Below are 14,784 nucleotides of genomic sequence, written 5' to 3' on the forward strand. Positions count from 1 at the left end.
CTGTTAAAAATGCAAGTATACATTGTAAATTTGGGTAGCATTCAGTAACAGCGTGTAAGGTTAGATTAGGCACTGGACAAATTCTAGCAATTAAAGCATCGAGTGCCAAGTGCTGTAAATTCGTGTGATTCGTACGGTGTTCCGTTAACGTAAACAGTTAACAAGTTAGACTCTAACTAACTCGTTAGACACTCTAAAAAAATAATTTGAGTATTAGGAATGAGATTACGGGAAATAGGGCCTACTGTTACAGGTAGAACTAACGTTAGGCTTAACTGGCGCTAACGTTAAGCAGGCCTACTATCTACTGCAGTTTCGTTTGTCAACATCTTTTGGGTGGGTCGCTCGAGTTAGTGAACTCCCCAAAGGCCTACGGTACGTCGAAGAACCCTAGCTTGCTTATTGTTGTCTAATTATAGATCTACGATATCGCCTACTCTGTTGTAACGTTATACAATGCCATGATCATCTTTTTAGGTATGAATGAGGGCTTTATAAGAGTCTCTCTGAGTCTCTCTAACGTTACACGTATTGAGTGTATGCGTGCCTTGTGGTTCTCGCGAAGTGAAGGCGCCGCGATACCCATTCATTTGTTGTATGAAATCTCTCGCGAAGCGAAGGTGCTGCGATACCCATTCATTTACACGTGAAATATTTCGCGTCGCGACGCGAAGCAAAAAGGCGCGAAAATCACCAGCGTGGTATAGTTTTTACCATTTCCCTAGGGAGTATAGTCTTTTTCGCGCACTTGTATGGTAGAATTATGTTTTGTTGTTTACAGTGCTCTCGACCAATCAGAGGACGAGATGCATTTTGTGAGGGATATAATATACAAATATACCAGGCCTGAGAGGCTCTGGTTGAAACTATGCGCATGAGGTGACTTCAGTAGCACTATTTTCTGAGGGGCGCAGCCCCGAAGAAAATAGTGCTACTGAAGTCACCGAAGGCACATAGTTTCAACCGGTGCCTCGAAAAATTGGCCTGGTATATTTGTTTTATATCCCTCCCAATGAATTTAAGAGTATTCGACTGCTTGTATTCTGTAATTTACCCCTTTTTTTAAGGGCATCTTGCTTTACTTTTCAAGAAGATTGACTAGTCATTCACGCTCGGGAAAGCAGCTCAGCAGGAGGGCAGCGCGTACGCGTACTATGAAGAGACAACTGCGCGCTCAGCCGCTGAACTCGGTGCATTGCTGTACAACGTACTGGTAAACATGCGCAAATTGCAAACTCACTACGCGCTTCATACATGCAATCGCCTATCCGATCTGTCAACAAGTACGTTCGGTTGCCACTGCGGTGATGTGCGTGCTCGAGCTGATCAACGATGTGACTGTGAGCTGCAGTTGATTGTGTTTTCTGTCGTCTTTCTACCTAGCTGTCTGTACATGAATACGGACTATCATTTCCTGTTAAAAATGCAAGTATACATTGTAAATTTGGGTAGCATTCAGTAACAGCGTGTAAGGTTAGATTAGGCACTGGACAAATTCTAGCAATTAAAGCATCGAGTGCCAAGTGCTGTAAATTCGTGTGATTCGTACGGTGTTCCGTTAACGTAAACAGTTAACAAGTTAGACTCTAACTAACTCGTTAGACACTCTAAAAAAATAATTTGAGTATTAGGAATGAGATTACGGGAAATAGGGCCTACTGTTACAGGTAGAACTAACGTTAGGCTTAACTGGCGCTAACGTTAAGCAGGCCTACTATCTACTGCAGTTTCGTTTGTCAACATCTTTTGGGTGGGTCGCTCGAGTTAGTGAACTCCCCAAAGGCCTACGGTACGTCGAAGAACCCTAGCTTGCTTATTGTTGTCTAATTATAGATCTACGATATCGCCTACTCTGTTGTAACGTTATACAATGCCATGATCATCTTTTTAGGTATGAATGAGGGCTTTATAAGAGTCTCTCTGAGTCTCTCTAACGTTACACGTATTGAGTGTATGCGTGCCTTGTGGTTCTCGCGAAGTGAAGGCGCCGCGATACCCATTCATTTGTTGTATGAAATCTCTCGCGAAGCGAAGGTGCTGCGATACCCATTCATTTACACGTGAAATATTTCGCGTCGCGACGCGAAGCAAAAAGGCGCGAAAATCACCAGCGTGGTATAGTTTTTACCATTTCCCTAGGGAGTATAGTCTTTTTCGCGCACTTGTATGGTAGAATTATGTTTTGTTGTTTACAGTGCTCTCGACCAATCAGAGGACGAGATGCATTTTGTGAGGGATATAATAATTAATATCAAAGTCATAGTGTCAATAGTATCTCCCCATTCCGACGAGAAGAATCTTTGGGCAGAACTTCCGGAGAATCTCATAAGCGTTTTTGGTAATTTTTCCCTGAATGTTTGTTTTGGGGTTTTGTTTTGTGTTTTGTTTGTTTTGTTTTGTTTTGTTTTTTGTTCTGCGGGGATGGAAATGTGTGTGTGTGTGTGTGTCTGGTGGGGGGTGGTGGTCATGAGTAGAAGAGATCGAGCACAAGGAACGAAAGAATAAGAAAAAAATCTTTTTATTTCATCAATAAAAATGTGCAAAATCGTATCTATGAGAAAAACAAATAAAACCCCTCAGACCCGTGGATTTCCACGGGTGCTGCTAGTAGATAAATAGATAGATAGATAGATAGATAGATAGATAGATAGAAAGGGAGAAAGAGGAAGGGAGAGCGCGAAAGAAAGCTGGGGGAGGAGAGAGAGAGAGACTCAACGAAGCGAAGAGAAATATTAGGTCAACAGACAGTGGGAAAATTCACGAAAATGCACGGGGGCATTGAAAACGTATAGAATTCAAGACAGTATCGGGTAAAGTTCAACAAACTAATTCTGAGTTTAGCCACCACAATGTGACAAGCACAAAGTGGTGCACTCGCTCTTGAGTGGTTTATTTTCCTGCAGTATTGACACATACACCTATGGAGCTACATTCTTTTACACGCATACACGCACACACGCACACACACACACACACACACACACACACGTACGCCACGAGACATTGTCATCATCCACAGCATCACTAATCATACACACGTACACCATCAGACATAATCATACATACACGCACACCTTCGCACATAATAGTTACGCACATCAAACACACACTTATCACTCATTCTGTCACTATAACCCCCACACACACCGTCACACATAACATATAATACTCACCCACACGCACACACTCACACGTTACAGTCACACATCCATCCGCAGCTGTGTATTGGAATATGAACCCAAAGTTTTCTATTTTTCTCAAAGCAGCAGAAAGTATAATTTGCGTTATTCATGTCTTGTCCTTCTCCTTTATGCGTAAGCGGGTTAATACTCTAGCAAAAGTGGGAATAAATTCGTTTGTTACAGGTTTTCCTCCACTGAAGCTATTCGTAGCAATGAACTTCTAAGTGTGAGACTCCATTAAATCCTTCAGGTGTATACCTCATCACACATGTGGGGCTCTACAACGCGTATAGTCTCGATCTATTCATTTGAAAACTAAAAAAACCCTGCGTCTATTGTTATGCTCTGCGTTTCTTTTCCTTTTCTTCCCCATGACCCGGCAGCATGAAAAGAGATTGGAAAATTTGCGGGGAAAAAATCAACAATTCGCAGATTCCAGCGATTGTTCAACGGCAAGCAAGGGAATAAGAAGTCGGGCACACTATAGCGTGGGATCGCAAATCACATTCTTTAGTCTCCCTGTATGCTTATCGTCTGAATTTACTTTTTTTCCCAAAAAATATAGATGTCATTTCCATTTACGTAAATGTTGTAATCACCATAAATATAAATTTGCTTGAAAGGCGCGTAACTGAAATTAGACTTTAACAAAGAGAAAACGACTAAAACGTTCACTTTAGATTACGGAGGTAACGTAGCATACCGTGTAGCATATCATTTTTGATCGAATTGGTTGATGAACTATCTATACACAAAAATTTTAATATTAGAAACGTTTGATTACTTCAGTTTGCTCTGCACACTATTAATCATCTTACCTTGAAAACATATCATGAAAAATCATACGAAACACACAAACAACAATATGGGAAATTTGTGAAAATCATTTTCGAGGAAGGACAAGAAACAAATTGCAGCTCAAATCTAAACGACGTTCCATGATTTCGATATACAGGTTTACGACGCGGTTCACCACGTTCACTGGAGTTCTTGCGCAGACGATGACCAGTGTTATAGCGGTTACGATCCATATTACGGTCTGCTATGTAAATATTTGATTAAAAAATAATTTCTGGGACATGGAACTGCACCTAACCTATATTTCTTTCAAAATGCTATAGGACAACAAAGTTGCTTTAATAGAACTCACTATGATATAAGTTGTAGGAGTATCCCGGCGTTTCTTAAAAAACCAGATTAGTCTGAAATCATTTAGATAATTTATTCCAATGAACTTGTCGTATTCGGACATCACGAATTATTCTATCTTGTCCATCTGTAGAGAGCATGAAATTAAGTAAAGCTTGAAAAACCCGAGACACAAACAAAACACAGCTTTTGAACAAATCTGTGTGATGTTCACTTTCCTCTGAGTCAGCACTAATATTTCTGCATTCGCCATATCCACATGAATCTTTTTTACATGTTTAGGATAGCTAGAGTGGAGTTAAACTCACCCTTTATAGCCACAATCTAACATTGGGAGCCAGTAATTAAAAATCAAATCGTCAAAGTTGATGCATAATGTGTAGTTCAGTTGTGTCACAAAACACCCTACCGTACCAAAAAAAAAAAAAAAAAAAAAAAAATGCCACAAAAAGCCGCAGATATAGGGAGGTTTCATAAATTTTCTCAATAAAACCATACTGACTGTAGACGGGCTATTCTAGAAATAGTTTTCAATAAAACTTTTGCCCGCGTTTTGTGTATTTAACAATAGTTAACATTGATTTTACTGATTCTGACTTTCATGTTGATTATTTTCATCCCTAACTCATTTTGAAGCACTATAAAGCTGTTTTTCCCCCATCTGCAAAATGTTTGCGCAGGGCTTTAACTCATACAAAATGTTATAGGGCCTACTTGTACTAAAAAGACATTACGACAAGAGATTGTGTCGACGCTATTTGCTCGGTTTAGGATTTCATAGTGAGTTACTGAGGCATGTATACCTTTCTCCTGGAATGCAGCTGGTAGAGTCAGTTACTCCATCGACAATGAACATGAGTGTGTATGTGAATACACACTGGAAAGTCGTGAGTAAACATACGGTGACGTTGCGATCTTCTCATGCTTGTGTGGCCTACACAGTTATAGTTCGAGGCAAGTGGCTGTATGTAAAGGACCCTCTGAGAGCTATTGTCCTACAATAGTTTTTCTTATTTCGTTATGTCAAGAGTCATTGGCAGGCGCATTGTGGCACCAGAGGCTGTTGTGATGGATTTGTCACAAATGTACACACAAGTAGTTATGTACATGTATCAAGGCTGTATGCATGGTTGCTTTAATGTGTATGTACACAGGGTGACCAGATTAATGGAGAACATTCTATATGATATAGATATAGTACATACAGGCTCACCAGATCAGTGGAGAATTTTCTACATGGTATACAATGTAGCTACAGTACATGTATGCATGTGACAGGAAATACATTATAGCTCACTCAATCTAGAATGATTTAACCCATTCCAGAAAATTCTAGGAAGTGCTGGCTGAGTGAGGCACTGCCCTTGTAACCCAATGTGATTGGTAGTTAATTTTGGCAATGATGTTATGCACATAGTTAGGCAGTGAGTCATGCAGGATCCCTGGAATTTGGACTTGCTAGTATGTTCAGGTATGTGGCCCCAGGTTGGAGAAAATTACAGAATGTACTAGAAAGGGGTGAATGGATAGTATATAAGCTGGAGAAATTCTGCAGTAGGCAGAGTACCCAACACCTCTGCTCTGAGAGTTACGTCACTTCTGGCTCTGAAGCGACTTGTTATAGTCAGTCCTGTGTTACCTGCTGACCTGCTATACAAACTGTGTTTGTGGAGATAAGGCCTGGGAGACATTTTGCCTGCAGAGAATTAATTTGCCTACATTGGAGAGAGACTCCATATTTTAGTGTCAACGGACATTATTACGGCAAAGCTGTGACGGGCTGGATTCCTTGCTGGACATTATAAAGTGAATCATCATTCAACGCATCAACTGGACGTGGTCGTCATAACGTTTGGATTTTGCACGTTTCGCCGTGGACATACACCTTGTTTATCGTGGACTTTACCCTGGATTTATAAAGTGGATTATTGCAACCAGTGCCTTTGGAGTTACGTCGGAGGAACCATTCATCGGTGCGTCAAGGATCATTCATCGGTGCATCGAACATCGTATCTGGACACTGTCAAAGGATTACTTGCTTTCAAATTTGGCTGTAAGTGATTTCACTACCGATTTATAATTGTTTTATTGATCATTATTGTACTGATGTGAAAACCGATTACGAGTCTGTACCCACAATATCACTGTTAATAAACCGCCTGAACATTAGTTGATTGTTTCTTTTGTGCGATCATTCTCAGAGTGATTTTGGTCGTAACAGATTTGATAGGCAATTGCAACAGGTTGTTGTCATACCGCGATAGGTTATATTTTATTGAAGTTTTTAGCGTCGACAAACTGGACTATATTAGGGAGCTTTAGATTTTAGACGCGCGGACGTTCAAAGAGAAAAAAACATGATCTGAGCGTGCGCAGTAACTTGATCCGCGCTACTGCGCACGCTCAGATCATGTTTTTTTTTTTTTTCTCTCTGAACGTCCGCGCGTCTAAAATCTAAAGCTCCCTAATATACTACGGCGATAACGTGAATCTCAGCGTTACCGTTACGTCGCTTCACTATAGGGAGCTTTAGATTTTAGACGCGCGGACGTTCAAAGAGAAAAAAAAAACATGATCTGAGCGTGCGCAGTAGCGCGGATCAAGTTACTGCGCACGCTCAGATCATGTTTTTTTCTCTTTGAACGTCCGCGCGTCTAAAATCTAAAGCTCCCTGTTATTGTTATCGAGAACGCGAGTCAACTTTGACCAGGGGTCACGAAAACTTTTTTGTTTGTTTGTTTCATCTTTTATGTGTGCGAGCCCGCGTTTGTGTGCGTGTGTGCGTATGTGTGTGTGTGTGTGTGTGTGTGCGTGTGTGCGTGTGTGTGTGTGAGTGTGTGTGTGTGGGGGGGGGGGGGATCCATCCCCCGCCACTATCTACGAACTCTGTCGACTTGCAGTCGACGTCGAGTCGTCCTGAATGTACAGTGATCACACGCCTTCGAATGTGAAAAATAATGTCTTTCTGTGGACGCATTCAGGGTCTTCAAAGTATTTTTTTTTTTTTTTTTTTGTAGTCGACCATAGTCTACTCGACCATACAATGGCGACCGGTCGACGGGAACAATCGAGGTTCACATCCACACAAATCTGTAGGTCTCCTTCATAGCACCCCATCCCACCCCCACCCCCACCGCCACCAAACGAAAGAAGAAAAAAAAAAAAGAATATTAGAGGCACAAGTGGTTGTCGGGCTATAGATAGTCTTCAAACATGTCAAAACCACTTTACATAAAGAAAGCGTGTAAGATACATTGTTGTATGATGTAAGTTCACTTCACATTTTCTCTTTTTGTTCGTTTGTACAAGTAAGTATACCCCTTGAAAACTCCAGATCATAAACTGGTAACGAATAACAAGGAACGTACGCTGCAGTGACAATGTCTTTGTATGATTCGCACTTTTCTTTTCTTTTTTTTTTTCTTTTTGGTTAACTCAACAAATCTTATTGCACTTTGTGACAGACCACTTCAACAACACACTCAAACCTTGAACATGAATTTGTCCTGCTCAAAAGTTAGGGGCCTATTCTACATTACATTTCTAAGGCTCACCACCTACGACTTCCAGCGAGTCTGGCCCCGAGACTTATGCGAGACTCGTCAAGTCCATCAGGGACATCCAACATTTTTGCGAAAAACAAATTTCAAGATTGGGAAGACAAACATTTTACAGTGAAACTGAAAGCTCACGATGAAGAGGGGCAATTGTCATTGTTATCGATGTAATAGGTGTAATGTTTTCCCCTTCAAACTTTTTCGTTGCGGAAAAAGTGTTTCAGCATTTTGGGAAACCGCTGGCGAACTATTAACAGACTATGTTGCTAGGCGGTAGAGGGGATGAATATCCCTGCACAAGAGTTCAATAGCCAGGGATACCTATCGAGTGTTTTGCATTAAAATGTTGGGACAATCCTATTCTCCCATGTAACGAGATCCCGTTGAAGCGACTATAACGAGGTCCCCTACCCTTGCTTATCTGAACAACAATCGTGATTGCAAGAATCAGAATTATCACCGTTTTATTGCGTATGCGACGCCAGCTAAATGACATGCACCTGTAAATTGAACCTCGAATCTAGCGCGACTGCTTAATTGGGCATCTTATATAGTGATCAGAGATACAAATACACAACTAATTTTTACAATGTTATTCAAGGTAGCTCCATATATACTATGATACACAAAAAACCTGGCAGGTAAAGAGTAGTCAAACGTAAAGCGATTGGGCCAAGACAACCTCTTTGTTATCCAACTACAAGCATTTTTTTTTTCTTTTTAAAGTGAAAACGAAATGACAATGAAATACAAAAGTATACAAAGGATGTTCTTTATTCCGAGCACTTTTTATCTGGGAGTCTTACGGTCTATGTTTTCCTCTCAAACATCTTTATGTTTATATAAATCTCGATTTTGTGTACATTCAATTCACCCACTGGTGTTATAATCCCTCTAGAAAAGCCGGAGTCATGTTCTATCTACATAGTAGCCAGTTTTTGCCTTCTTAAACTTTGAGTTTATCGTTCATGCACAATTTTATAGAGCGTGGTATACAAAAAAAAAAAGTCAAGACACACACACACACACACACACAGCATAATGATGAAGATGATGATAGTACTGCAAAAGCAATAATAATAATAATAATGATAAAAGGACATTTATATTGCGCAGCTACTATAATGATATACTCTACTGCGCATTACAAAATGACATGCATACAAGAAATTCAAACAGAATGTATTACACTATACTTCAAGAGATGACTTTTTAACCTGGCCTTAAACTCATTAATTGTGACTGCTTGTCTTACAAACAAAGGGAGATTATTCCATAATTTTGGTGCAGCGTACAAAAATGCCCTGTCACTAAGAGTAACTTTTGATTTCCCCGATGGATATTTCAATAATGTTTGATCCCGTGAACTTCGAAGATGATAAAATGTTTGAAATGTAAAATAACGATATTTTAAAGTACTCCTACATACTAAAATTGATGACACATAAAGAAAGTTATGGAGTTATAATTTTTACAACATTGACTATAAATCTATGTTGCCATCTTGCCATTCTGCCACACTATCATATTCTTATCCATTTTTTCCATGAAATTGCTGTCAATTTATTGCATAATTTCCCTCCCATACAGGTCACTATAACCCTCAGGCTCTCCCCAGTGTAGGGACAGTCGACTTTATGCAGTCGATGATGTGTGATATCGAGTCTTCGTGTCGATCGGAAAATATCGTCCCGCGGTCAAACGAACCGCCCGTCTTCGGCGCAAGGTATGTAGGGCGGTTATTGGTACAGTTCATGAAACAAGATTTGTAATTCCAGAGGTTTACTAAAACAAACAAATAAGAGATGAAATGAGGTTCATTTCGCTCTTGTTTTTCACCGAAAGTATTATGGTTTGTTATTAGGGCTAATTCCGAAGGTTTGTACGTAGTAAGCACTTTGTTTTTATTTTCACCTTTTAAATAACGAACATTATAAAAATTGAACCTTTGGAAATTGAAACTTTTCTCATTTTCGGATATTATAACGAACATGTTTGGAGTCGTGCAGGGTGGCCTCTTAACTTGACCAATTTCATCGACAGATCTCATCCATTCAGTGAGATATTCATTGTTCCTTCATGATATTGGTATAATACACTCAAACTCAAACTCGGAAAAAAGTGTCATTGTTGTCGTTAAAAAGTTCATGTGCTCGGTCGTCATGCATGAAACGATGACATTTGTCAACATATCAATGGATAGAGGAAGAGTTCCCCGTTCCTCACAAACATTGCGCTCTTCATTGCTGACAATTAGCCCTCAAAAGTTGGATCACCTTTATCTTTTCTTTTTTTTTTCTTTTTTTTTAGACGCACTGTATAGTAACGATGATATCTCTCCGATGAAATTAATTTTGATTCTATGCGCTTTCTTGCTTTTTGAGCTATGTGATCGATACTAATTTTATGTGGCTGAGCTGAGCTAGGGCGCCCAAAAGGGGTATCGAAACTAAGTGCGGGAAGTTTAATTTCTGTGTCATGGAAATCATGTTGTTCTCTTTTGAAGTATCGGGACGCTTCTTGATGATTTAAGTCCATTGCTGGAAAATGGATCAACCATCGAGAGCTTTCAGTCATTGCCAAGCGCTCTAGCACCACTCGTGAATCTCACTGAGACGCTGGAAGAAACTTTAGAACTGATTCGTGGTGAGTTGAAAGCTCTTGTTTTGTTTTGTCGTCGTTTGTTGTCACCCCAGTCCCATTCGTTCATTTTTTAGTTAGTCATTGACCACAGACGTTGTCCATGTCTACGTACCGACTTACACTTGTGTACAGCGACAGGGCTGTGTATAGTTAATGTCTACGCTGAGTTTGATAGCTAGATCTATGATAACTGCGACCAGCAGCCCCAACGTACAACGTACAGTCCAGGGAGAGCGGCGGGTCTCCGGGGCTAGATCTATACCTACCTGGAGAGGGAGACACAGAGTTATACGTTTTAACGGGGGTATCTAGCCACATCTGAACTCTAACATTGTTAACGTTAGTTATTATGTTAACAGTTCTAGTATGCAGGTATGTGTCCCTTATTTCGTAGCTCATTCAGTACAGTGTCAGTAGGTGCACGGGAAGCACTGTTTATTATCGGCAGGGAGGGAACTGAGCGCAATCAGGTGGTGGGGGGGGGGGGGGGCGGGGGGGGGGGGTAGACACAAGACCAATCTTAATATCACATCAGTGATTGTGTCATCACTTGGCTGCAGTCCAGTGTTCACATCAGGTTACGATTTTGTTTGTGCTGTCATATTCTGAATTGGGGTGGGCAGTTATTTTGATAATATAGATATTAAAGATATCAAAATGAGTCAATTGTTTTTGTTTTGTTTTATGTTTACTTTGTATACTTTATACGTTTTTCAAGTATCTTTGTGTGTCTTTTCATTGTATACTGCTGAAATGATGGTGAATAAAACTGAACTGAATTGGTAAGGCCTACAATACAAAAACAAAACAAAAACAAAACCTACACAAGAAAAAAAAAAAAGAATGCTGATCTTACCTACAATTTAGTAGGCCCATCTATGGCCAAACATGGTTGGTAAAAAAAAAACCTGCACCAAGGTTCAACTTCCTGTGCCAAACTTTGACCATACCTAAGCCTAGGTTTTACAGGTAGGCTAGTCTGTAGTAGGCAGTCAAATCAGAGTGCTTCTCTAGAGTGCTTCTCTAGTTATTGTTATTATTATTGATCTGCAAGGTTTATTTAGAGTCTTTAGCAGTATTTATGGTCATCATGCAAAAAGTATTATGTAATGTTGATGACATTTCATTTGAAGATTTTCATCATATTGTGCTCCTTTTATTTGCAAAAAGTATCATGTAATGTTGATGGCATTTCATTTGAAGATTTTCATCATTGTATTGTGCTCTTTTTATTATCACTCTGTCCTTTTCATCCAGAGCAAAACTTTTATGTCAAAGACTTCTTGCTAAATGAAACGAGACTAAAGGAGGAGATTTCCAACAAGATATCCAGGGAAAATGCTGGAGAGATCATTGGATCCTTGTTGGAAGCACGGATTGACCTCCTGGAGGTAGGTTCTATTGTTTTTTTTTAAATAATTTTTATACACATTCATGCATAGCTTCATAGCACATTCTACACCTTGAAAAGAAAAATTTAGAAAATCTGAAGTAGGCTATTCCACTCATATATGCTACAGCTATACCATCCTTCCGTATAGAATTTTCAACTGATTGGTGTCTTTTAAACACTGGATGGAGAAAGAATCAACTGTGAAGGTTAAAAGATTATTTGTATATCACTTGAATAGACAGGCCTGCAACAAATGTTTAATGGACCAGTATATTATCAAATGCCTTCTGATGTAATTTAGAATAATTTAATTGTTTTACTTTTTACTTGAATGAGGACACCATCACATTTTATTTACTCAACTTATTTTTATATCATTTGAACCTATAACTTTCAAATGAATATTAGAAGACTGCAACTGCAAGTAAATGGGATCAAGAATTTTGCTGTCGTCATATTGTTTGGTTTGAAGTTTTTAAACTAAAGCAGACTTGCTCAATTACCAAACCGCAGTTTTTAAACCAAAGATTAGCTGCACAAACACCAGTTCTTTTCTCCTTCCACTGCCCATCTCTATCCCCTTCTTAATTAGTAGTGAAATGTACGTTCATGCTGGTATTCTTGGATGAAAAAAAGAAGGAAAGGGCTTTAGATTATGTCATATGCTCATATTTTGTAATAATACTCCAGTAGACTTTGAAAAAGAAAATAATGACAAAAAACTTATGCACCAAGGACCCCCATGTTTTTCAATCCATCTTCTATATCAAGTAGCCCTGTGTTTGCTTCAGCCTCTATTTATACACTGTAGATATGTAGATGAATGGATGGAAAATGCTTGCAGAACAAAATTTTTTTAATTTTTTTTTTATTAGAAAAAGTATGGAGGTTTGTTGCAAGAAAAGTTACAAAGATCCCACCAACACTGTTATAGTATTTGCTAGAAATTAGTTGACAACTAGGCTGCAATATTGCCATTGAATTTTGATCCACTCATACCAAGAGTAATATTTATTCTACAAATTGAATGATTATTTGGCATTTTGTTGGTTAAAAAGTTTAAAGTCTTTGCTTATAAAGATGGCTAAACTTCTAATTTTTGTGTGATACAGTAATTTCAGCAAAGATGGTAAATGAGCTAAAGCATCTCTATAGTGCTAAATGGATTTCACTGGATCTCTAATCTATCTTCATGTGTACATGAATGGGAAGTTATTGATGAGAACATTTACCATGCAGGGGTTCAATGGTATCAGGGTCAGTCTATCATTAGTGACGTGCAAGTCCATAAAATAAGCAGGTGCTTCTTTCTACAGTTATTTTCATCAGCAGCTTTGATTTATTGCTCCTTGGTAATGAACCTGCAGTAAAAGCAGTGCTGATTATTTACCCTTGGAACAGACAACAATGAAAAGGGGCAAATATGTACACTCTATGGCCATTATTGTGAGAATTGAAAAGACGTTTGGTGCAAATAATTGGACTTTGTTGATTCTAGCCTATCCAGAAAGAGTTGACCAAACTAGTGCACTTGACCTTTGAGCTCCCATCTCCACAGTAGAAAGGAGTTGGACCCTCATTACCCAATGAGAACTGGTCCCAGTCATGCATACACTTGCGGATGATGTGTTCTATCTAACACTCACAGTAGAACAGACAAAAATTAGTAGTGACTAAATCAACGACAAGAGAGCCTAATAAAGATGCTGAACAGTGATTTACTTTGAATAATTCAAATTTGTCACCTTTTTGACTTAATGTGCCCCACTTTATCGGGGAAAAAATAAAATCAAGCACCTAAAAACAGCCGCAGATGCAGTGACGAAATCAGAGAACTACATTGTAATACCGTCGGTAAACAAAGTTTGGAGGAAAGCAATTTTTGCGGTGTCAGTGCATTTAAAGGACAAGTTCACCTTCATAGACATGTGGGTTGAGTGAATGCAGCAATATTAGTAGAACACATCAATGAGAGTTTGAGGAAAATCGGACAGTCCGTTCAAAAATTATGAATTTTTGAAGTTTCTGCTCAATCACGGCTGGATGAGAAGACTACTATAGCTTGTGATGTCATATGAGTACAAAAAATATAAAAGAAAGTATAAAGAAAATTCAAGATATTCTCACTTTTCTCACATAATAAAAGAACACTCGACTTCTCTCTTTCAGATGTCATGGGAAATAATATTCCCCTAACATAAGTCAGTAACATGTCGAAGAAATGTGCACTTTATTCAAAAAGTCAAGTTTTGTGAAATTCTCTTTTTATTTTCCTTATATTGTACGCATGTGACATCATACACTGTAGTAGTCTCCTCCTCCAGCAGTGATTGCACAGATACTTTAAAAATTCATAAGTTTTGAACGGATTGTCGGATTTTCCCCAAACTTTCACTGATGTGTTCTACTAAAATTGCTGCATTCACTCAATCCACATGTATATGAAGGTGACGATTTGATAGGGAATTAAATACTTTTGGTCAATAGAGAACTCTACATTAACATGCTTCATGAAAATCAAACAGTTTCAGAATATAAACTACAGGTGTACTAAAGACTTTGACCTTTTTATAGGAAACATAAACTCTGTTAATATGATTAGCAAACCTCCTCTTTTGTTAGCCAAAATCACCTATTTCTGACAGTATCGAAGGCAATTTATAGGGTAAATCTGTTGATGGGTCACAAATTGCATTTACTAGGTTTAACCAGCATGAATTTATGACAAAGCCATTGCAGTTGCCTAGTCTCACACTTTGCACAGTTGTAGGTCATTAACTCTTATTTGGTCGTAGAAGTTTGATGTACATCCTCCAGTGTATATTTGCTGCTACTTCACAGAATCTTGCTGTTTATGCAA

General features: G+C 38.9%; 1 protein-coding gene across 1 annotated transcript in view; it reads left to right on the plus strand.

Moving 5' to 3' along the window:
• Positions 1-14,784, plus strand: part of LOC140233781 (uncharacterized) — a 157,213-nt gene that overhangs the window by 10,509 nt on the left and 131,920 nt on the right. The window contains exons 3-5 of the mRNA XM_072313875.1: positions 9,479-9,614; positions 10,395-10,534; positions 11,789-11,922. Coding sequence (XP_072169976.1) covers positions 9,479-9,614; positions 10,395-10,534; positions 11,789-11,922 — 410 coding nt within the window. The remainder of the gene's footprint in view (positions 1-9,478; positions 9,615-10,394; positions 10,535-11,788; positions 11,923-14,784) is intronic.

This window comes from Diadema setosum, chromosome 10 (genome assembly GCF_964275005.1).
Source record: "Diadema setosum chromosome 10, eeDiaSeto1, whole genome shotgun sequence".
NCBI lineage: Eukaryota > Metazoa > Echinodermata > Echinoidea > Diadematoida > Diadematidae > Diadema > Diadema setosum.